This window comes from Saimiri boliviensis, chromosome 4 (assembly GCF_048565385.1).
Source record: "Saimiri boliviensis isolate mSaiBol1 chromosome 4, mSaiBol1.pri, whole genome shotgun sequence".
NCBI classification, from domain to species: Eukaryota; Metazoa; Chordata; class Mammalia; order Primates; family Cebidae; genus Saimiri; species Saimiri boliviensis.
Genome location: NC_133452.1, coordinates 153,512,594 through 153,535,633, shown reverse-complemented (window position 1 = coordinate 153,535,633; position 23,040 = coordinate 153,512,594). Strand labels below are relative to the sequence as shown.

Genomic DNA, 23,040 nt, shown 5'->3' with positions numbered 1-23,040 from the left:
AGACAATGAGGTTTGTGGCTAGTGACAAAATTACAATAAAGTTAGAATTAACAGGCAAAAGTGCACCTAAGTGCATATGATTTTGAGAATCATCCATACTGATACACTCAGCTTTAATTTGATTTCCATTTGTAAGTATTTATTTCCATTGAACAAATATAATTTATTCATTGTTGTATTGATGGGTATTTGTTTCCAGTTTTCGTATTAAATAAAAACAATGCGAGCGGGGCACGGTGGCTCACACCTGTAATCCCAGCACTTTGGGAGGCTGAGGTGGGTGAATCACAAGGTCAAGAGATCGAGACCATCCTGGTCAACATGGTGAAACCCCGTCTCTACTAAAAATACAAAACATTAGCTGGGCATGGTGGCACGTGCCTGTAATCCCAGCTACTCAGGAGGCTGAGGCAGGAGAATTGCCTGAACCCGGGAGGCGGAGGTTGCGGTGAGCCGAGATCGCGCCATTGCACTCCAGCCTGGGTAACAAGAGCGAAACTCCGTCTCAAAAAAAAAAAAAAAAAAAAAATGCTGGCATGGACTTTTGTTTTTCACTCTGTCGCCCAGGCTGGAGTGCAATGATGCGATCTTGGCTCACTGCAACCTCCTGCCTCCCTGGTTCAAGCGATTCTTCTACCTCAGCCTCCTGAGTAGCTGAGACTACAGGCAGCCACCATGCCTGGCTAATTTTTGTATTCTTTCTTTTAGTAGAGATGGGGTTTCACTGACAAGTTTGGCCAGGCTGGTCTCAAACTTCTGACCTCGTAATCAGCCCGTCTCCCATAGTGTTGGGATTACAGGCGTGAGCCAGCACACCCAGCCAGACCTTTTTTTTTTTTTTTTTCTTGAGACAGGGTCTCACTCGATTGCCCAGGCTGGAGAGAGCAGTGGTGTGATCATAGCTCACTGCAGGCTGGCACTCCTGGGCTCAAGTGGTCCCCCCACCTCAGACTCCTGAGTAGCTGGGACTACAGGTGTGCACCAACATGCCTGGCTAATTTTTTTTAGAGAGACAGGGTCTCACTGTGTGGCCCAGGCTGGTCTCAAACTCCTGAGCTCAAGTTATCTTCCCACCTAGGCCTCCCAAAGTGCTGAGATTACAGGCGCAAGCCACCACACCTGGTCTTGGACATTCTTATGATTTTTCTGTCTGTACACATGCATAAGAGTTGCTTTAAGACCAGCTATTCTCAGACTTGAGCAGCTTCACAGTCCCCTGGAGGGCTGCTCAGACATGGATTCCTGGGCCCACTACAGTGATTCTGACTGTGCAGGTCTGGGGTGGGGCCTGAGGATTTGCATCATAAATAAGTTCCCAGGTGATGCTGAGAGGGACCACACTTCTAGAACCATTTCTTTAGGGTATATAAGAGAGGAATTACTGGTCATAATGGCATGGCTTATTTCACTAGATTCTGTCAAATTTCTTGCCAAAACATTTGCACCAGTTTAGTCTCCCCAGGCACATATGCGTGTTCTGATTACATCTTTGACGGCACTTGGTAGTGTCAGATTTATTAAATTTTTGCTAATGTGTTGGGATGAAACAACACCTGTGGCAGTTTCTGTATATTCGGGAGTCTTCAAGGCTCTCTTTTTGGCTCCATTCTACTGCCTATGTCCAAGCCAAAGCCATACTGTTTTTTTTGTTTTTTTTGTTTTTTTTTTTTTTTGAGACGGAGTTTCGCTCTTGTTACCCAGGCTGGAGTGCAATGGCGCCATCTCGGCTCACCGCAACCTCCGCCTCCTGGGTTCAGGCAATTCTCCTGCCTCAGCCTCCTGAGTAGCTGGGATTACAGACACACGCCACCATGCCCAGCTGATTTTTTGTATTTTTAGTAGAGACGGGGTTTCACCATGTTGACCAGGATGGTCTCGAACTCTCGACCTCGTGATCCACCCGCCTCGGCCTCCCAAAGTGCTGGGATTACAGGCTTGAGCCACCGTGCCCGGCTCAAAGCCATACTGTTGTATACTTATTCATCAAGTGCTGCTGCTCAGCTGGTGACACTTTTGCCCAGAGGGGACATTTGGCAATATCTGGAGACCCTTTTGCTTGTCGTGCCTGGGGTGAGGGTGTGCTGCTGGCATCTAGTGGGCAGAAGCCAGGGATGCAGGTAAACATCCTACCTCCCCAGGACAACCCCCAGCCAAGAACGATCCGGTGCAGTGTCAGGAGTGCTGGAGCGGAGATGTCTTCTAGTGAGTCGGCTGGAGCCATTCCCAACCTGCCCTGCACATCTTCATAGTTGTCATGACTGTTTTGGGGTCTTGTCCTTTAGCCTAAATGTCACAGTTTGAAGTTTTTTGAAGACTTTTGTCTACAGTTTGACCGGAATTGCAGTAAGTTGCTATACGGAGATACATTGGGCCTTTTAGTGGTATTAGTTTTCTGCAAGCACGCACCTCTCATATTCCTGAGTGTTCGGTAGAACTTGCCTCCGATGCTGTCTCAGATCAGTGACTGACTTCTCTGTTTGAAGAGCTACCAATTCTTTTTTCTGATGATTGAGATTTACTATTTGTTAATTTTGGTAAGTTTTTCATGGAATTATCTTTAGTTGTCAAATTTGTTAGCAAAGCGTTGCCCATAGCGCGCTCTTCCCTCATAGCTTTGTTCCTGGTTAGGTTTGCTTTAGGGTGGTTGTTAATGTTAATATGCCCTCTATTCCTTTTGTCTGTATGATGAGTCTTACCTAGAAATAACTATTTTTAAGCATTTTTCCCCTGAAGAACTAGCTTTTTTGTTCTTTGTACTGTTTCATTGACTTTTCTTCAGTTTTGCTTTCTTTGGGCATGTTTTTTCTAATCCAAGTTGAATATTCAGGCTTGATTTTCAGCGTTCCTCTCTAGTAAGGCATTCAAAGCTATGGATTTCTTGTAGGGGTACCCTTTTAGCTGAATTCTGCAAATTTTGATATCAGCAATTTCTGGGTTAATTTTATCATTGGCATTCATATTTGATTTGTGAACTATTTATAAGTGTTTTAAAAAAATAGATATGTGGAAGTTTTCCTGGCAGTTACCAATTTCTAACAAAATTTCATTGTGATTGGAGAATGGTATCTCGATTTACTAACTTTGGGACTGCTGATGTCAGTCAACAAATAGGTATAGTAATATGTCTCCAAGACTATGGATGTTATGTTTTTAGTCATTCTGCCATTTTTTACTTTAAAAATATAACCGAAAATAGAAATTTGGGACTCTCCTCCTGATGAATTCAAGCATTTGTAAGTGATTAAGTACCAGTCTTTATCCCAATACTACTTTTGTTTCCCATTAAAATCTATTTTGATATTAATAGAGCCATAATCTGCTTTGTTTGCTCATTATATCTTTCCTTTTCTTAAGACAAATGTTAATGTGTCCATGGCTCCATCTCTGTCTCCTGTAAACAGAAGGTAGCCACATTTTATCATTGTAGTTCAGTCGTATCATCTCACAACTGGCCAAGTTTGGCTCAGTGACATTTACTGTGATCACTGACACACCCATTACCATCTTATTTGGTGATATAGAATTTTCCTGAAAGCTTTTCCTATGCTTCTTAGTCCAGCTTTTTCTCTCCTAAGTTATATTCCTGCCCTTTTCATGATGGCACAGACAAACTTTCAAAACTGAAGTCAAAGCAAAAGCCAAAATCTAAAAGAAAGACCTTGGCAGAAGACCTCCATAGGTCACATGGGAAACCCTCAGAAGACTGCTCCCAAAAAGAACAGGCCTGACCAGTCAGCCCTGAAGATCAAGGCCAGTGAACTGGTGTGCCTGTGTGGCTGAGGTCAACCCCTGGCCAAGTCCGAGGCGGAGCAGGCTGGCTCAGGGGGCTGCGATGCTGCTGCCAAGCATGGGACCATCTGAACCATAATGCTTGTCCCCCAGCTACAATTAGGAGTTACTCTTACCTCATTTGAGTGCTGAACCTTAATCATTTTGTGAGCCTCAAGATAATGAAACTCACCTTCCTCCCAGATGAAGCTGCGATCTCACGTTGCTGCGCTCCGGGCACCCTCCTCTCGCACCCTTGTGTCCTTGTTCAGGAGGGTGATTTGGCCGCGGTGACTCCTGTCACTCTGGTAACTGCAGGTTATGACCACTGCAGTCCAGGTTTGACAGTCACGCACACACTCACAGGTCTCTTTGCTTAACATGCTGTCTTGCACTCAGACCTTCCTTCTCTGTGCCTTTGGCAAAAGCAGGTTCATGATGATGTGTTTCTTCTTGGTCTGGGCTTCTATCTTCTCCTGGATCTTAAATGATATCTAATGTTACACCATTTTAGAGATGACATTCCTCGCTCTTTGAACTTATTCCACAGTCTTCTGGCTTTTATTACTGTTGTTCAGAAGTTGCCTGTCATCCTAATTATTTCCTTCTCTCTCTTAACCTGCCCTCTCTCTCTGGCTGCCTTTTAGAGAGCATTTGGTCTTTGATGTTCTTCAGCTTCAAAGCAATTGAGGTAGGTGAGGATTGCTTTGATCTTGCTTGGACTGTTTTGCTTTTTAAATCTGGGTCCTGAGGTCTTTCATCGATTTGGGGAAATCATCAGCTTCTTTGAATTGAGTTCTCTCACATTGAAACGTGACCAGATGCTGCGCTCCTGCATCTCCCACACCTCTCAGGCTAGGCGCTCTCAGACTGTTTTTCTGTGCCGCATTGTGGCAGATTTACTCAGTCTGCCTTCTAGTTTATTATTTTTCTATTGGGCTGTGACTGTGCCCCGAGGTTTAGGTCTGTCTCTTCGTCTGTCCTTATTTTTTGACAACTTTTGACTACATTTTTTCTGTGACTGCAGTATGTGACAGCCATCTCGAGTATTTCTGCTGCCCTTCACTCAGAGTGACTAATTTCACCTGTGTTACAAATGCCAGATTGGGTTGGGACTGACTTTGTATTAAAGGTTAAGAGAGGGTCCTTCCAGAAACAATTTGCATTTGTTTCTGCCAGGCGTCCGCACGGCTAGGGTAACTTCTGTGGCTCGTGGTTTCCTGGATGACATAGGTAGTTTACTTTTGAGTAAAGACCTGTGGGGGTCTGTCGTTCCGTGCCTGGGCTGAGGCTGAGTAGGCGTGAGCTGTTTCTTGGGGTCGTCTGTTGGTGAGCTGGGTATTTTCTCCTAGTCTGTGCTTCCACTGCAGGGAGCTCGTGCAGCTTACAGATGTTTAATCCCTTCTGCCGTTGGGCCTAAGAAATGTTCCAAGGCAGTGGAAAGTCCTCTTGCAATTAGAGGACTGTGCCTGCCTAGAAGGTTCAGGGACCTGTAGGCCAGAAGCAGAGCCGTGGCTGGCAGGGAGGTCGGTTGCTAACTGTTGCCGCAAGTATGTTGGCCTCTTTGAGACAGGCCAAGTGTCCTACTCCAAACAGCCAGGAATCACTTAATGCAGAGACTGGTCTGCCTGGAGCACTCCAAGGCCTGGGGATGCACAGATTAACTGCTAAGGAAAGCATAAAAGGGCATAATGGTTGCCAAGGGTGAATGAGGATGCATTTAAAGTACCAGACTGGCATGTGTCATAGCTACTGATACATTGCTTCAAATTCCATTTTGAATAGAAAATGCTATGCATTTAGCCTAATGCTAATGGAAGTTCCCCTTTTAAAGACAAAGTGTCCTTTCTCATGTTGCTCATCTATTGCAGAGCCCATAGGCAGCATGTCATCCATGGAAGTGAACGTGGACATGCTGGAGCAGATGGACCTCATGGACATATCCGACCAGGAGGCCCTGGACGTCTTCCTGAACTCGGGTGGAGAAGGTAACACTGTGCTGTCCCCCGCCTTAGGTAGGAGTTAACAAACTTTCAATAAACTGACCAGGGCTTGATCGACATGAGAATCATTGGCCAGCCGCTTACGTACAACCTCTAAGCTTACAGCGAGCTCCTGGCCCCCTGGCTCCTGTGTGGCAGCTGCAACAGTGGTGGTTCCGTCATGAATTTTCCCAAAGATTTGACCTGCTCTACTGCAGTCACTGACGAACTGAGAGCTTTGTTTTCCTCCTTTACCACCCAGAAGTCCATTTGAGTCTGTTGCTTATGGTTAAGGACCGGAGTTTGCAGGGAGGCATGGACTCGCACGGAACTCTTCCCCTTTGGGCGGCAGGCGTTCAGGGGCATGTCTGCTGTGGGCAAAGCCATGGTGTGTGTCCAGCTCTTGGCTTGTGTTTTAAGACTCAGTTCCTTTCATGCCCTCTCAAAGCTTTTTCACATTCACGTAGCAGATATTTACCCAGGTGCCATACCTGTACCTGGGCTCGGTACGTTTTAAATTTCTGACTAGTTCTTCTGGCCGGGTCAAGGCAAAGCTCCCAGCAGCACCTTAGCCATCTCTAGAAGCTTCTACAATTACCATGGTCTCGCTTCCTCTAAACTTCCCAACCCCTTCTCCTGGCAATCTGTCAGAACTGTGTCATCCCAGGGAAGAGAAGGGGCTTGGGTGCATTTGGCCCCATCCTGAGAAGGCCAGAATACTAGAAACCAGAATGAACCCTCACCTGGAGACAAGGAAACATTTAGAATTTGCATGTAGAATTTGATTCCCTGAAGAGCCTATTTAGTTCCATAAAACTGGAGAACTGCTGAAAGGTCAGTCATTCTGACTTGCTCAGCATCTCTGTATTACTGAAAAGGGAAAAAGGAAATCAGTCTAGATCATCAAGGTTACAGGACGGCTCCTAAAGACGCGCGTTACATAGTCTTGATCTTTGTCACGGTGGCTGACTCATCAGGAGACAGAAGGGTCGCCCTACGGCCACCTCCCATCACTCAGGGCAGCGTCTTCCAGGGCAGGTCCCTAGTTCAGCAGGCCCCAGGGCCCTAACCCACACACCCCCTTCCTGATGGGCACATTCCACAACTGCTGGCAGCAATACGAAATCGCAAACGTTTTTATGACAGGGCTTGCTCTTCCCTGTGTTGTTTTGCAGGGCCTGATTCCAGTGCCCGTCAGAATGAGATCACCCTCCAGGTTCCGAATCCCTCAGAATTACGAGCCAAGCCGCCTTCCTCTTCCTCCACCTGCACCGACACGGCCACCCAGGACATCAGTGAGGGTGGGGAGTCCCCCGTTGTTCAGTCTGATGAGGACGAAGTTCAGGTGGACACTGCCCTGGCCACATCCCACACCGGCAGAGAGGCCGCTCCGGATGGTAGTGACGACAGCGACTCTTAAACTGGGACATGGAATCCAGCTTCGGCTGTATGCGGAATTCCGCCTGGAAAGCCAGGTTGTTTCTAGAGGGTCTTGATTTTTACATATTTGCCAATAATGTGTGAGAAACTGAAAGAACAGCGAACAATAAAGGTGAGGACATCAAACAGTCAACAGAGCTGGTTTGTACACAAAGGTTTCTAAATGCAGGCGTCCTTAAGGCCACTGTAATGGGGCAGGTCACTGAGGGCTGCCCCAGGAGGTGGCATGGGGGCAGGGCCTGGACCAGGCTGTGGAGACTCCACAGGGCTCACTTCTGCGTGAGGCAGGGAACAGCTGTTTCACAGGGGGTTTTCTTTTCATCAGTACAATAGCCAACCTGTCCAAACCTTACTTTCACACCCTGGGGCCCAAAAGAACAGGAGCAAGCCCAGAGCAATGCTCCATGCTTGCTTTCTCCTGAAAAAAGAATCTGGTTCCCTTGCAGTGTGTTCCCTCCAGCACTCCTCCAGCCAAAGAGATGACAGATGCCCCATCGAGATGAGGGGGGCTGCACCCTCAACGAGCCCAGCGTCATCTCATCGTGGAAGCTCAGCAGGGGTGCCACGCTTAATGGGAGACGAGGGGAGATGGCCACAGCCCATGACCAGCTCTGGCCCAGCCACCTGGGCCACATGGAAACCATTAGGTGCTGCTGAAAGGGGACCCCACCAGCAGGTGAGAGCTGGACGGGCGGGACTGCAGCATGAGGGATCCTCTGCCCCCCTGCCCATGGATGAGAAAGGAGAGCTCATTCCATTCAGTCATCTTTAAGACAGACAAATGTCCAAAAAACTTTGATTTTATTATTAAACCTCGTAGTACAAACCTGAAAAGTAAACAAAAAACTCGCAATAAACCACATGAAGTCTCCCTCCCAAGGGAGGGTGCAGAGCAGCGCTAATAAATTAAATGTCAAACTGTAAGCCATAGGCAGAAGTTTACTGTCAAAAAGAGGGAAAGTACACAGCAAGGCCATAGAAACCAGACGACCACATTGGAAAACACTTGACTCTGTTTCTGTAATTGTTAAATATTCCAAAACAGTTCAGTCTTCTGCAACAACCAACAACAAAGTGGATCACAGGACGTTCCTGGCAGTCACCACTGGCAAGCTCAGTGCAACATGGGTAGCTACGGGATTGATGAATCCAATTATGAAACAAAGAACAGCTTGTGAAAACAGTTTCCCTTTTTTATTCCACACATACTGTACACACAACCGGAGAAGGGCAACAGCTACTCCATTATTATTTTGTTGTTGTTGTTCAGTGATGTAAGCAGCACTTATAAATGTTACAAGAAAAACCCTGTAAGCATCCAATCCAACCGATGAAGAAACTGAAATGTAAGGCTTTTCTTCATCTTGTCTTCTCACCCCCCTCCCCACCCCCCACCAAGAAAAAGGCTCAAGTATTTAAAACAATTTACAGGCATATGTACAAAAGGGATGGGATTTTTTTTTCTTTTTTTCCTTTTTGTTACAACATGAAGAGAAAAAATAGACAAGATGAGCGCAAATGCATTTTCACATTCAAAAAGAACTGCAGGCCTCCGAGTGGCTCTCTAGGTGATCATAAAGGAAACAAATTTAAAAGGAAAGATTAATGCTGACTTGTGAAGGTGTCAAACAAGAAGCGGTGAGATGGCGATGGAATGTTAGAAGATTGCACGTCGATGACCAAGAAGCACTTAACGGCTTCCATCACTTTTTTCCTTTTTTTTTTTTTTTTTTTTTTTTTTTTTTTAAATATCTTAAGGATGCTATTGAAGGGTTTTTTGATAAAGTAGCCAACAGCACCAAAAAATAACAGAATGGATTTCCTAATGAAATCAGGCACAGGTCTCCCTCACGTGACCCCTCCAAGGCAGGCAGTCTCGTCCGTCTTCCTCGCTGGCATTCCTTCCTTCCTTGAACAGATGCATAGTGATGTGCTGGTGGAGAGCCCACTCGCTCCCGGCTCCTCGTTCCGCCTGTGGTCAGGAAACAACGTCCGCCTTCAGCTGCCACAACCGCCCAGAGAAAAAAAACAGGGGTGCCCCGGCTTCCCAGATCACAAGCTCATCTGGCCACGGCAGACAACGACAGCCAAAGCAAAGCCATTTCTTTTCAAGTTTTATGTGTGTGTGTGTGTGTGTGTGTGTGTGTGTGTGTGTGTGTGTGCGCGCACGCGCGCGCGTCTCCTATCCCTTCTAAAAAATCTGCTCACATGACTGATGGTTTTCAAATTTGTTCTCCAAACTTCACCCTCTTCAAAAATGGGTTAAAAAGCCTTTTTTCCCCCAACAGTTTAAAAAAAAAAAAAAAAAAATCAAAACAAACAAAAAAGGCTTTTGTCAGCCAGGGGCAATACAAATTAATACAGCCCCTCAAGGGTTTTTAAAACAGTGACTATACGGCAGTTTCCAAAATCTGACTGCAGTATCTAGGTTTTCTAAGTACAAAAAAAAGTTCAACAGTTTAATGCTAAAACAAAATTAGTTCTCTAAAACCAGAAGAAAATCTTCTTTAGAGCTAGTGCAAAGACAGCTTGAATCCTACAGCAAGTACTCCAAACTAGAATATAATAATTACAAAAAAATATATATAAATCGACCACGGGCGTTGGCATCTTCATGATGAGCTCGAAGCACTTTTGGATGAACCGGAGGCTGACAGCCGGGAGGGGAGCACGTCCACTGTGGCTCTCTTGCGGGGGCCTCTTTTTGGTGTGGGTTTACTGAGACAGTTCTCAATGCTGCCGTTTTTACCAGACACTTTGCCGCAGATCTGATTGACCAGACTGATAATCTGTTCCTGTTTGAGGGTGAAAGGAAGACACAGAATTAGTAACAAGAGCTCTGTCCCCGAGGGCCACGCAGGAGCAGGTCTAGGGCAGAAATCAGCGGCCAGGGGTCCCCTCCACCACGCCAACTAACAGCTTTTAAAATGCCCCCAAGAGGCTCAGAGGCAGCACATCTCCCTTTCCCAGCTCCGCCGGCTGCCACACTGCACGTCCAGCCATTTCATCCTCACCACCACCACCCTGGTCCACCATGGTTTCCCGGGTAGGCTAACCAGCTCCTAAGGGCAAGGCTGGCAGGGGAGCACTCAGCAAAGAGACCCCCAGGGGGGCTTTGTTTCATCCTGGATGGTGACACAAAGACCCAAGCTGCTTGACTCACTTTAGCTACCAGCCACTTAACCTGCTCATGCAAATAAATGCAAATACTTGTCACGTATACATATTTCTGTTACTTCCTCTTCTGTTATCTGCAGCAAACAAAACTGGCATCCCTGTAATTCACCCAAGAGAATCATTTATCCATCGGCACCAAAACTGTGTGTAACTTTCACACAGTACATACTGTCATCATCCCATTTTTGAAAAGAACATAGGGAGGAGTAGCAAACGTGCATCTCATGAGCCATCTCTCTGGGCCAGGGGTGTCTGGGAACCACACTGAGCCCAGCGGGGGAGGAAGCCAGCCATGGAAAGAAACGTCCGAGGGCGTTATCTCCAGCCCTCTGGACAGCCCGAGATGAGGATGGAGAACAGTAACAGCTGGCTCCCATCACAAAGAAGTTAAAGGTGCCCTCGGAAGGGGTGGGCCACGTATCTGTATAACACAATAGCTGTGACCGTGACCACTTGAGGGACTGATGATAAACACTGATTACGGGTAAGTGGATGAGCTGCCTTAAAACCCACTTAGAGGGCTACAGCTACCTGACGATGAGGAGCAGCGGGGTGTGCAGGGGTGTTCGGTTACAGGAGGGCAGCATTCCCTCCTCTGTGTCCGGCTCACCAGGTGGACAGCACCTGCCCCAGACTAACGCCCTCACAGCAGGCTTAGCAGCAACCGCCCAGCACCCCCCCTCACTGGACCCTGCTCAGCCAGCCTGCAAGGGCCGGCCGCACAAATGGCTCCAAACTCCACAGGGAGCCTCACCGTCCATGAGAACGCAAGCCATGAGCTCAGGGATTTGCAATCTAGGTGTGCGCCCACCCCCCCCCCACAAACAACCCCACAAAGGAGGGTGTTTAAAGCAGACTGTCCCAGGTCAGCAGGCATGGACCTGGGCGATTTGTGTGCTGGGCACACTGGGAGGATGAGAACAAGATTTTGCAATGGTCTCTGTAAGTAATGAGCCGGGCACAGTGGCTCACGCCTGTAATCCCAGCACTTTGGGAGGCGGAGGTGGGTGGATCACAAGGTCAGGAGTTTGAGACCAGCCTGACCAACATGGCGAAACCCCGTCTCTACTAAAAATACAAAAATTAGCTGGGTGCGTAGTGGCGGGTGCCTGTAATCCCAGATACTTGGGAGGCTGAAGCAGGAGAATTCCTTTTACCTGGGAGACGGAGGTTGCAGTGAGCTGAGATTGTACCACTGAACTCCAGCCTGGGCAAAAAAAGACTCTGTCTAAAAAATAAATAATAAAAAATAATAAAAAAATAAATAAAATGCACAGCTCAACTCCACAAGGGACACAGGCACAGCCTCACTCATTGAGCTATGCCGGCCGCTCCAAGTCCGCAGCTTCTAAATGCCTTTGCTCCTCCTCATTCATCAAAACCAACCACTGGGTCTCAGACAGCCCCTGCATACCGTTCTATTCCCAGGATTCTGGTCACATCAGACATCTGGCCACAGAAACGGGCTGCCAGTGAAAAGCACAACCCTTTCCAGGCAGCCGGAGGAAGGCTCCCCGTGCCGCTGCCTACACCCCGCAAGGTGCCAGAGCCATGCTCCCCACTCAGCTGCCGCGAAGGCTGTGCCTGGACATTTGCTGTTGAGGTGAAGGAGGGACGGCAAGGTGCTTATCACTTTTCCCCCAGCATGCATGTTCTTTAAAAAAGAAACCAGATGCGAAGAGCTCTTCTTCCAGCTCTCCAATCGTTTAGCTAAAGGCTTATCGAGTGAGACCCACCACGTGGCCCCACCACCTGAGCCTCCAGACACACCAGGCCCTGCACTGTCATACCAGCAGCACCTGCTCCACTCAACAGTCTCAAATGTGCCATGACCACAATGTGGCGACCTTCCTCATAACCAGCCTCATCAGAGTCCATGGGAAGCACACGTGGGGAACAAGGGCAGAGCAGGTGAGAGGCGCTGCTGCCAGGACTTCCCAGCTGCACAGGCTGTGCATCATTATGACCTCTTTGTCCAGAAGAGGGCGGGGCCTGCAGGAAGACGCAGATTTCACATCATGGGGCCCAACCTGCTCGATCGTCCACAGACACTTCCAGCTGTCCCAGCCTGGAAGGGCTGCTGGCAGCAAGTGGAGATTCCTCTGCCGACCATCCCACCGTGCCTCGACAGGGGACCACGAAAAAGGGTCTGACTCTAGACCACCGTGGTGGGGCCTGTGGGAAAGCCAGGGGGCTGCCGCAGGAAGAGCCTCAGCCCTGCTTAGCACCCATCTCTGAAATCCAAATGCACAGTGCTACGGGCTGTACGAGAACCCTGCTCCCTTCGGGATCCTACCGTGGGGCCTGCATGGGTTTTCGGCCTGAGAACAGGGCACCTGAGGCCTGAAGAGCCCTGGTTATCAACCAGGCACAGAACTGCCATGCAGGCTGCCAGCCACCCCCACCCCCAAGAGCAGGGACTGACCTCATCGTAGCGGTACATGAGCTTCAGCCCGCGGCAGGACTTCTGCTTCTCCACATGGCGCAGAGCACACTCCAGACAGAACACGACGTTTTCGTTCTCTTGTACCACCTGCGAGGAAGAGCAGCACACCAGGTCACGAGGAAGCTCCACAGCGCCCCAAGAGGGTAAGGCCAGAGCACACCCGGCCAGGCAGCCCCCCAAGTCACCACCCCGGCCAGAGCAGCCCCGGCACCCACCACCCGGGCCGAGGGCTTCGAGGACTGGCAGCACTGGAAATGGAGTAAAACCAAAACTGACCAACCACCCAGAGCACGGTCTTCAACTAGGAAGCTAAGCCTCTGACCACCTCCCAGTCAGACCTCCAGGTGGTCCTCAAGTTCCCTGGAGTTTTCTGGGAGAGGTCCGGTCACCACCAGGCTGGTAAAGGCGCGTGAAGACAGTGGTGCGTGTGTAGTTCTCATCTCTTAAGGTCGGAGGGCTCCTGAGAGTCTGTGTTGGACACTACCCTAGTGCTGGCATAGATGTGGAACGTGGAGGACTCAACGTGGGCAGCCAGGCGGGGAACATACCCTGGACTTTCCAGCAGCAAAACCTCTCATGGTGTCCCTGAGTCCACACAGCTCACAGTCAGCAGAGCTAGAGGCAACCACCACCACCACGCAAAGTCCCCCGAAACTCTCAACATCACCTATTCCCGACCTCTGCTACTCGAACGAGCTCACTCACCAGCCCCGGCCTCCCTGGGCGGGCTGCCCACAAAGCCCGCAGCTGTCTGGCCAGTGTGTGTCCTGCTGCCCGATGCCACAGGGAGTGCTGGGACGTAGACCCTCACTGGGGCCCTGTCTAGGGCTGAGAGGGGCCAGCTGAGGGGAGACAGCTGCCGGGTTTCTGTGGGAGGGTTCCCATACCTCACACTGACTCCCAGTCCTATTCTAATCAGAGACTGAAAAAAGGAGGTGTAAGCGGGTCCTCAGCCTTGCTCAGGAAGCTTGAGGGGAGGAAGTCTAGGTTTTCCTCTGCAGTGTTGCTAAGCAAGGAACAGAGAACAAGTTCCTTGGGACTCATATGACACCTAGTGACAGAAACAAGACCCTGGAAAGACACCTGGAGCCCAGGACAGGAAGGACAGGAAACACAGCAAATTGAAATGCACAAATGTATTGTAATCCGAGCAATACACATTATAAACCTAAGTAAAACCCCAATTTTCACATACGGATTTCAAATTTTTTTTTTTTTAATTAAATAGGTTGTTACTGTGTCACCCAGGCTATCATGCAGCAGTGCGATTATGACTCACTGCAGCCTTGGACTTCTGGGCTCAAGTGATCCTCCCGCCACCACACCCAGTTGATTTTTTGTCTGTTTTTGTAGAGACTGAGTCCTACTGTGTCACCCGGGCTGGTCTCACACTCCTGGTCTCAAGTGATCTGCCAACGTTTGCCTCCCAAAGCACTGGGACTGACCTACCATGCCCATGCCCAGCCTCACAACATATTCAATGTAACTTTCAGGCTGACAGGAAACGCCAGGTGACATCTCTTAAGTTTCTGAAAGACAGCGTGAACATGAGGCCACCTAGAGCCAGCTCACATGGACAGAACAGCTTCACCCACAGGTGTGACTGCCATACAGCCCCCATAGGCGTGGATAAGGGGTAGAATGTTTCAGGAAGGGGATTGACAGCTCACGTGGTGGCTCACGCCTATAATCCCGGGGCACTGGGAGGCTGAAGTAGGTGGACCACATGAGCCCAGGAGTCCACTCCAGCCTAGGTAACACAGAGAAACGCCATCTCTAGCAAAAATAAAGGAAGCCGGGTGTGGTGGCACACCTACTGTCCCTGCTCCTCAGGAGGCTGAGGTGGGAAGTCAGATGGTTGGAGGGCCACCACATACTGTGCTCCTCTCACTGACCACCAATGAAAGAGGTGCCCCTTCCTAAAGTGCGGCCGGGGGTCGGATAAATGGCCTCAGGGGGCCGCAGTTTGGGGACACCTGACCTAAGCCCAAGAGGCTGAGGCTACATACAGTGAGACGGGTTCACACACTACACTCCAAACTGAGCAACAGAGCGACAGTGAGACAGGGTCACACACTGCACTCCAAACTGAGCGACAGTGAGACAGGGTCACACTGCACTCCAGCCGGGGCAACAGAGCGACAGTGAGACAGGGTCGCACAGTGCACTCCAGCCTGGGCAACAGAGCAACAGTGAGACAGGGTCACACACTGCACTCCAGCCTGGGCAACAGAGCGACAGACAGTGAGACAGGGTCACACACTGCACTCCAAACTGAGCAACAGAGCGACAGTGAGACAGGGTCACACACTGCACTCCAAACTGAGCGACAGTGAGACAGGGTCACACTGCACTCCAGCCGGGGCAACAGAGCGACAGTGAGACAGGGTCACACAGTGCACTCCAGCCTGGGCAACAGAGCAACAGTGAGACAGGGTCACATACTGCACTCCAGCCTGGGCAACAGAGCGACAGACAGTGAGACAGGGTCACATACTGCACTCCAGCCTGGGCAACAGAGCGACAGACAGTGAGACAGGGTCACACACTGCACTCCAAACTGAGCAACAGAGCGACAGTGAGACAGGGTCACACACTGCACTCCAGCCTGGGCAACAGAGCAACAGTGAGACAGGGTCACACACTACACTCCAGCCTGGGCAACAGAGCGACAGACAGTGAGACAGGGTCACACACTGCACTCCAAACACGGAGCGACAGTGAGACAGAGTCACACTGCACTCCAACCTGGGCAACAGAGCGAGACTGTCTCCAGGAAAAAAAAAAAAAAAAAAAAAAAAAGACACCAAGCTATGCAACTTTTATCAGTGATGTTTAAAAAACATTGGAAGCTTTGGGAAAATGCCTGGAATCGTTCGTTTAAGAACAGAATGGCTCTATGTAATACATTTTGAGAACTCTAAGGGAAAAACTGCATAGAAGGAAATCTATAGGATGGGATGCAGGTGGTCACGGACTGCATTTGTCCCCCATCAAATGCACAGGTTGAACCTCCAGGATCTCAGCTGTGGCTAGAGTGGAGGGTAAAGTCCTAACGAGGCAAATCAGCTCAAATTAGGCCATGAGGTGGGCCTAGCTGATACAATGTCTTTTGTGTCCTTAAATAAGGAGGACATGGAAGATGCACTGAGTTTTCAGATTTTTTTTTTTTTTTTTTTGAGATGGAGTCTTGTTTTGTCACCCAGGCTGGAGTGCAGTGGTGCGATCTCAGCTCACTGCAACCTCTGCCTCCTGTGTTCAATCGATTCTCTTGCCTCAGCCTCTCGAGCAGCTTGCTGGGTCTACATGAGCGCGCCACCAAGCCCAGCTAAATTTTTGTATCCTTAGTAGAGACAGTTTCACCATGTTGGCCAGGCTGCTCTCAAACTCCTGACCTGGTGATCCACCCGCCTCAGCCTCCTGAAGGGCTGAAATTGCAGGCATGAGCCACCGTGCCCGACCTAGACCTTTCGAATGTTACAAAGCCGATCTGACTCATCCGGGAGAGACTGTGCCCTCTCCTCCACAGGGCATGCCGGGACTCCAGGTGAGGTGGCAGTCACAGTGGGAGGCCGGGGAGAGTGAACCAGGTCTCAGTCCTGGCCCAGCACGGACAGGCAGAGACGTGGAAGCACTGACCTCTTGGGAGCGTGCAGCTGAGGGGCACCTGTGGGATGCCAGCACCACGCAGCATACGGGGTGGGCACCTCCTAGCTAGGCTTTTGTGCTGGAGAGGCAGAGGTGCTGGCAGAAAGGGAAAAGGCCTGGGAGGATGGTCAGGCCCGTCAGGTGTGCTGTGTGTGGCATGCTAAGGTGTGCAGCATAGCAGCATGGAGCCATCTGCAGTGCCAGCTGGGCATTGCTACCCAGAGTGTGCCAGGGCAGCTGCCTGGGGAAAGGTCAGGTACAGACTGGAAGAAACATGGCAAGGGCCATGGCGGTCCAGTCGCCACACAAGGGCTTTTCTGAGCCCACCTCTGGCCTGGAACAGGGGTGAGCAGGGGGAAGAGGCAGGGTGTGTGTTACAAAGCCCGCAGCGGGGGCAGGCAAACGGGCACGCAGCAGCCAGCAGGGCACAGCGAAGAAGGTGAGAGGAACGCAGCCTGCTGTCGCCTGGAGGGGCTGTGCCAGAAAAGCAGCTCTCTCCCGGCTGGAACGGAGGGAGCATCAGCTTTCAGCAAGGACACATTCCAAAGTCCTCGGGGGCTGCGGCAGATGATGCAGCTGACCAGAACCAGGAACCTCAGAACAGAGCCAAAGGGCAGAGGCCATGGGCCCGGGCCCAGGCCCAGCAGGGACAGGCCACAGGGCGGGGGTGGCAGATGCCATCCAGCACTGTGGGAGACCCTCCCCTCACTGCCACAAAAAGGATGTAAATGAGCAGACGGCATGGGGGCTGGAGTGACAGAGCAGGACGGTGGGGAGGCCACCTGCTTCCCAGGGAGGAAGGAGCAACTGCAGGGCCCAGGGGAGGGCCACACGTGGGCAGAGCAGGGGTACAACCTCTGTGTGGCCTGGCCACTGGGGGTGAGGCAGCCGCCTCTGGAGGCCAGAAGCCCCGCCGAGGTCCCACAGCAGAGAGCAGAGATGGGGGCCCAGCAGGCGTCCTGGTGGAGGGCGCCCTCCCTCCTCTGGGGCAGCCCCGGAGTTCCCATGCCAAGTGCTGCCTTCGAGGGTGCCGGCGTGCCGGGCAGCTCACCATGGACAGGTAGCACAGGTGCTGGCAGATCTGACACCTCCTCTCCGACGTCTCCAACTGCAGCCACTTTCGAGGCTTTTTCTTCCCGTCCGCCACCGTGCTGCTGCCGTCGTGGCTGCCGTAGCGCGCGGAGGAGTGGAGGCCAGCCTCGAACAGCTGCCTGCGCTGCCGCAGCTCCGTATCCCTGCCAGACACAGGGACAGCCAGCGCCTTCAGCGACAGCCAGCAGAGGGGACACATGCGCCACACACCAGCCTCCCTCCATACACACCCTCCTGTCGGGGAGTGAGCCCTGCTGGGGGGCAGAGTCCAGCCTGGGACCCGGCTGCCTGAGTCTAAAGGTCAGGGACAGCCCTGGCCGATGAGGCTGCTCTGTGGCCGGACGTAGTAACGTGGGACAAACACGTCACAATGCCTGCACAACCATGGCCGCCTAGCAAGGGCCTCTCCTTGTGTCCCAAGCCAAGGAGAGAGTCAACAAACTACCCGCTGGGATCATCACCGAAGGTTTAAAATTCACGTGCTAACAGCACAACCCAGAGCCTGGCTCCAGGATGGGAGAGGCAGCGAGAACTGCATGGAGGGAGGAGAAGGGGGCCACACAGCAGACGCTCTGCCCTGACCCGCTTCACCCTTGGGGAGGGCTCCTGCAGTCGCACAGGTGCAGGCCGGAGAGGGCCGTGGAGGCAGGATTGCTCGCCAGCCACACGCTGGGCTCAGCTGCTGCTGCCTGGAGGTCACACACACACACACACACACACCCCACAAGGGGGTGGCAAGAAGATGGAGGGTGGGGGTGGGGACAGCTACCCATGCCGTCCCCTCACTGGTATGGAACCAGGCTCTGACACAGTGGATCAGCAAGGACTGCCAGCACTCACATGCCAGGGCTCAGGGGCCAACCTGGAAGTCATACCCACAAAGGGGAGGAAACTCTTGGTGCTGGAGGTGCCGACTCTGAACATCAAGGGGAAATTACTTCCAAAAAAACATTTTTTTAAAAGCCTTTTCCCATCTGGAAAGGCATGTCATGGGCCAGCAGTTCCTAGGGTCTCTGCGCGGCTGCAGGCAGGGAGCACTGTCTGCCCACCCCCAGCCTCCACCCTGCTGAGCCCCCAAAAGGGCAGCCAGGTCCAGCTCTCTGGCGTGGGCCCTGGGGGTCTCCCGGAACCCTGAGTCTGTTACCTGAGTTCATCCAGAAGGGCTGAGATGGTGCTGAGAGTGGGGCCGTTTTCTTTTTTTGCTTCTGCTTGTGCAATCTGGTAGAGTAACTTCTCCATGGAGAATGGCTTAGCTATATGGCGACGCTTCATTTCCTAAAAGAGAAGTCACATCCCTTTAGGGTGGATTTTCATTACTAGGCAGCTGTCAAGGTTTTTCTTGGTGCAGGGGGCAGACAGGCTGTCTGAATTTCTAACTCTTTGCATGTGGATTAAAAACTCTTCCAAATTTTACCACCCCGGGAGAAAAGCACCACGTACTGGGAAAAGTCACAGCAGTTATCTGCCAGCCACAGGCAGGTGCCACTCCTTCACGATGGGTGGAGGCTCTCTGCCCGTTTACTCTAAGCCATTACCTTCAGCATCTTCAGTAGTTTTCCAGTACTGTAGGGGGTCTGTCAGTAACAGTGATCAAAACTCCTTGTGATACAAAGAAATCCCGAACAACTTTTCATTCCTAGAAATCCCTTCACTTTTAAGAATTTCAAAGACATTCCAAAAGGAACTATCTACAAACAGACACGCGTGTGCAGGGATGCTCTGTGCGTGCCCCTGCATGGGACTCACACGGATGCAGGGGCCGTGGGGGGCGAGGCCGGCTCGGCTTACCTTGGCGGTCTCAAAGCCCATACTTGTCCACTGGGTGGTAGCAAAGTGCACAGTTTCAGACACGCTGTAGCCACAGCACACTTTGGACACAAAGGATCCCGGGAAGCAGACGACAAACTGGCCGCTCTGCTGCACCGTCCTGTGCACCTTGATCCCCTCTTTGCACAGCACCTCCGGGGAGATCTGGGGAGACAGGGCCAGGCTGAGGCACACCCCTCCCTGTGCGCAGGGACACCTGGAGTCTGCAGGTAATGCATGAGCACCTTAAGAGGCCTGCTCTTAAGGACATGGGATTGTTTTATGTGGAAAATAAAAACACGTCATTCCTAACACAAGGAGGAACTTCTAAATCGCACTGGCTCAAGAGTGATTCAGGCTCATGTGGAGCGGAAGACGTGATGGTCACACACAGGCCCCTCGTCCCCACCTGGCAATGCCAGGGGCTAGAGACGGGACACATTTACACAACCAGGAGGCTGCCGGGCTCAGCTCCGGAGCCAAAGAGGCCACGGGACCACAGGCTGGGCTCAGAAAGGAGTCCACCTGTCCGTCTCTCCTCTAAGATGGGCAGGTGGGACTGGGGTCAGCTGAGGCCAGAGAAGCTGTCAGAACACAGCTCAAGCCAACACCTCCTGGGAACTCACCAGCCCTGTGATTTCCTGAAAATAGGCTCAGAAGCCTTTGTGCTCACTCCTCTCAGGGGGCCTGAGGTAGGAGTGGCAGGGACAAGACAACCCAGGGCCCACATCAGTCCCCAACACGAACAAGCCAGATACAAAGGCCGTGCCAAACCCCGGTGCCCTGTGCAATCCGATGGCAGCTCAGTTTGGCTTTTGCGTAAGTGGACCTTTCCGCCGGCGCCCTTTGGGGGTTCTACTATATCCTCGTTGCCTCTGAAAGGCAGGTTCACGGGAAACCACGTTCTAGTGCCCAGGAGGCCCTGCAGCTCCTGCTGGTGGCGGCAGCCAAGGGGACGCACCATGACATTGCTTTCCAGCATCTGCAGGCCTGGCGTGCCATTGGCGTGCAGCAGGGTGTGGACCACATCCTCCAGCTTGTTCTCCTCCTCAGCAGGAATGCAATACCTGGGTCATTGAGAGACACGAGAGATGAGCAGAGACTTGACAAGGGGCTCCTGCTGGGTCACCCCCGTTTCCCTCAGGGACCCAAGCACACACAGCAGAGGCTCTGCTCCGCGCCAGCAGGGATGGCAGGCTGGCCTGGCGGAGTGCCTGGTCACCGCTGGCTCCCACGCCCCACAGCAGCGGAGCCGCTTCCACCCTGCACGCAGCCAAACCGCAGCACACCCGCGACGCGAGACGCTCATCTTTTATGTAGATCTGACCCACGCAGCGAGCCAAAAAGCCTTCAAACCAGAAACAGATGTTCACAAACCCCTATAAATCAGAACCAGACACACTGCAGCCTCCACGGCCTCTTCTGAGGCTCCAGCCCCGCACCCTCATTCGGTAAGAGGCCATCACCGGAGCAGGACCTGATGCTGTCCTCACAAAGAAAACGTGGCGCTCTCGGGCCTCTAGCCAGCAGCAGTAAACCCAACCCTTCCCCGGGCTGGGGAAGCAGCCAGGCTCCTGCACAGGCACCACCTCAAGGCCAACTCCCTGGCGGATGCCATGGAGAAGTGAGGGTCTGAAAATACCCAGCGGTCCCCAGCTCTGCTCCCACTGGGGAGTTCTATGCATTGGGACCCAGCCCACTTAGCATCAGGCCCATACAGCAAGACACGCAGGAGAATCGAGGCCACACAGGCCTGCGTCAGAGGGTGGCCTGGGAAAGTGGTGGCCCACGGACCCTCCAGGGTACAACCGTGAGGCTGGCAAGGGGTCTTGAGTACAACAACAGGTGGGAGGTGCAGGTTGAGTAACTACACGGCCTCATCACGGCAATCCCAGGGAGGGAAGGAGGGTTTGCCCATGTCCTCTGTGTCCCAAGACGCCCACCAGCACCACGCTTCCACTTATGGCACGCGAAGCCCCTGGTACCAGGTGGACAGCGTGAATGAGGGGGACAAGAGGGGAGGCCCCTGCAGTGCTGGCTGCCCTACCCTTGGGCGCCTCGTGCTGGGAAAGAGGACATCCGTGTGGAGAGGAGCCGGGCAGGTCTTCAGGATGCGAAGCCAGTGAAGCCATCAACCACCATTAAACACAAAGACGTGGGCCAGCAGCTCCGGGCACCGCCACCAGCCCCTCCCAACAGCCCCTGCCTACCAGCTCCGGTGCCCGCCTCTGCACAGGCCTGACCGGCGGGCAGCCACTCTGTGACCCATAGGTGTCTGTGACGCGCATTTCGCTCTGAGGCCAAATACTGGTTTCAGCTGCTCAGTGAAGGCAACAGCCACACTCAAGTATTTTTTTTAATGCTCATGTTATTCTCAATCCAAACATATTCTGTTACTGATTCGTAATTTAAATACAGGGTTTCTAACCAAAATCACATGTTTGAAGAGAAACCACACCATCCTGTTCTCTGATCCCATCCGTGCCTTTGCTTTCTCTCCCGTCAATGAGATTCCAGGGGTGAGTCCAAAGAGCCCACACAGGATATCACATTTCGCTATCTGTGACTCATCGTTCAAGCCGTAAGAAAAGCCACATGGGCCACTTCACACTGACTGCTTCCTCAGAGGAAGAAACTCGGGCCTCATATCACCGACTTGGGGGTGACCGCAGGAACCCCAGGCCATGCGACAGCAGGAGGAATTCCTCCACAAGGAATGGCCACGCTCTCCTTCCAGGGGCAAGGGCACTTTTAGGAATTGTCTTGTCTGTCCCCTTCCCAGCTGCTCTCCTATCCTGGCTCAGCCCCAAGGCTGCAGTCGGTTCCCGTTCCTAGAGAAGCAGGCAGGGCTCCCCGGGCCCAACACTGAAAACCAGCTGCGGGAGACACTGTGATCATCATCCACGGCACACAGACCCACGTGGGAAGGGAGCGCTCCCTCACGGCAAGGGTGCCACTCACCAGAAAAGCCAAAACGAGGAGGCTGCAGCCAACGCTGACTCCAAGGAGCGGGAACGTTGAGTCCCAAGACTTCGTTTAATAAAGAAGGCTTAATCACCCCATTAGGGCGATCAGCATGGCCAGCACGGATGGACGGCATGCCGGTAACTATCCGACCGCACCACACCTGACTGTACTTATTTCCCATCTGCCGCCGTAAACAAAGATACCAGAGAGCCCTGCCTGGAGCAGGAATGGGTACACTGAGAGTCAGGATTACAGACAGGACCCCCAACACCTCTCCAGGCAACACCCTTCACGGGCTACACAGCGTGCACGTCTCCACAGGCAGGAGCCAGACTCCCAGGGTCCACTCTACTCCCCACATAGCCACCGACAGACAGGAAACACTGGCGCTTACAGAGAGGCTGAAGATGACCCATCACGAAACGGCACGGCTTGCATTCCGTTCACAGAGAGCTGACGGCATGGTCACTACTACTGGTTAACTCTGTGTGGCACTGTTCCTACTGTTCCTTATCCCAAATGTGAAGACAACTCTTAGAAAGCAACAAGAAAAAGTGACTAACCCATAAGAAAACAAACAAACAAACAAACAACAGCCCTAAGCCAGTAATTCAGAAAAGGGAACTGAAATGGCCACGAAGCATCCTGAACAGAACCGCTCATCACAGAGTGTAACAACACCCTCTAGACCCCAACTCTTCCGACACAGGCAGG

General features: G+C 51.9%; 2 protein-coding genes across 6 annotated transcripts in view; one reads left to right on the top strand and one right to left on the bottom strand.

The window, feature by feature from the left end:
• DTNBP1 (dystrobrevin binding protein 1) overlaps nt 1-7,323 on the top strand; it is a 148,450-nt gene extending 141,127 nt beyond the window's left edge. The window contains exons 9-10 of one of the 2 annotated variants that reach the window (XM_074398474.1): nt 5,640-5,783; nt 6,926-7,323. In XM_074398474.1, coding sequence (XP_074254575.1) covers nt 5,640-5,783; nt 6,926-7,170 — 389 coding nt within the window. In that variant the 3' untranslated portion in view covers nt 7,171-7,323. The remainder of the gene's footprint in view (nt 1-5,639; nt 5,784-6,925) is intronic. The other variant, XM_039462609.2, reaches the window with a different exon arrangement.
• A 651-nt stretch (nt 7,324-7,974) lies between these two features.
• The window catches only part of JARID2 (jumonji and AT-rich interaction domain containing 2), a 285,876-nt gene continuing 270,810 nt past the window's right edge, over nt 7,975-23,040 (bottom strand). For all 4 annotated transcript variants that reach the window (XM_074398471.1, XM_074398473.1, XM_010338027.3 and 1 more), the window contains 6 exons: nt 20,321-20,426; nt 19,342-19,524; nt 18,698-18,828; nt 17,513-17,696; nt 12,793-12,900; nt 7,975-9,985 (listed from right to left, as the gene is read on the bottom strand). In XM_074398471.1, coding sequence (XP_074254572.1) covers nt 9,803-9,985; nt 12,793-12,900; nt 17,513-17,696; nt 18,698-18,828; nt 19,342-19,524; nt 20,321-20,426 — 895 coding nt within the window. In that variant the 3' untranslated portion in view covers nt 7,975-9,802. The remainder of the gene's footprint in view (nt 9,986-12,792; nt 12,901-17,512; nt 17,697-18,697; nt 18,829-19,341; nt 19,525-20,320; nt 20,427-23,040) is intronic.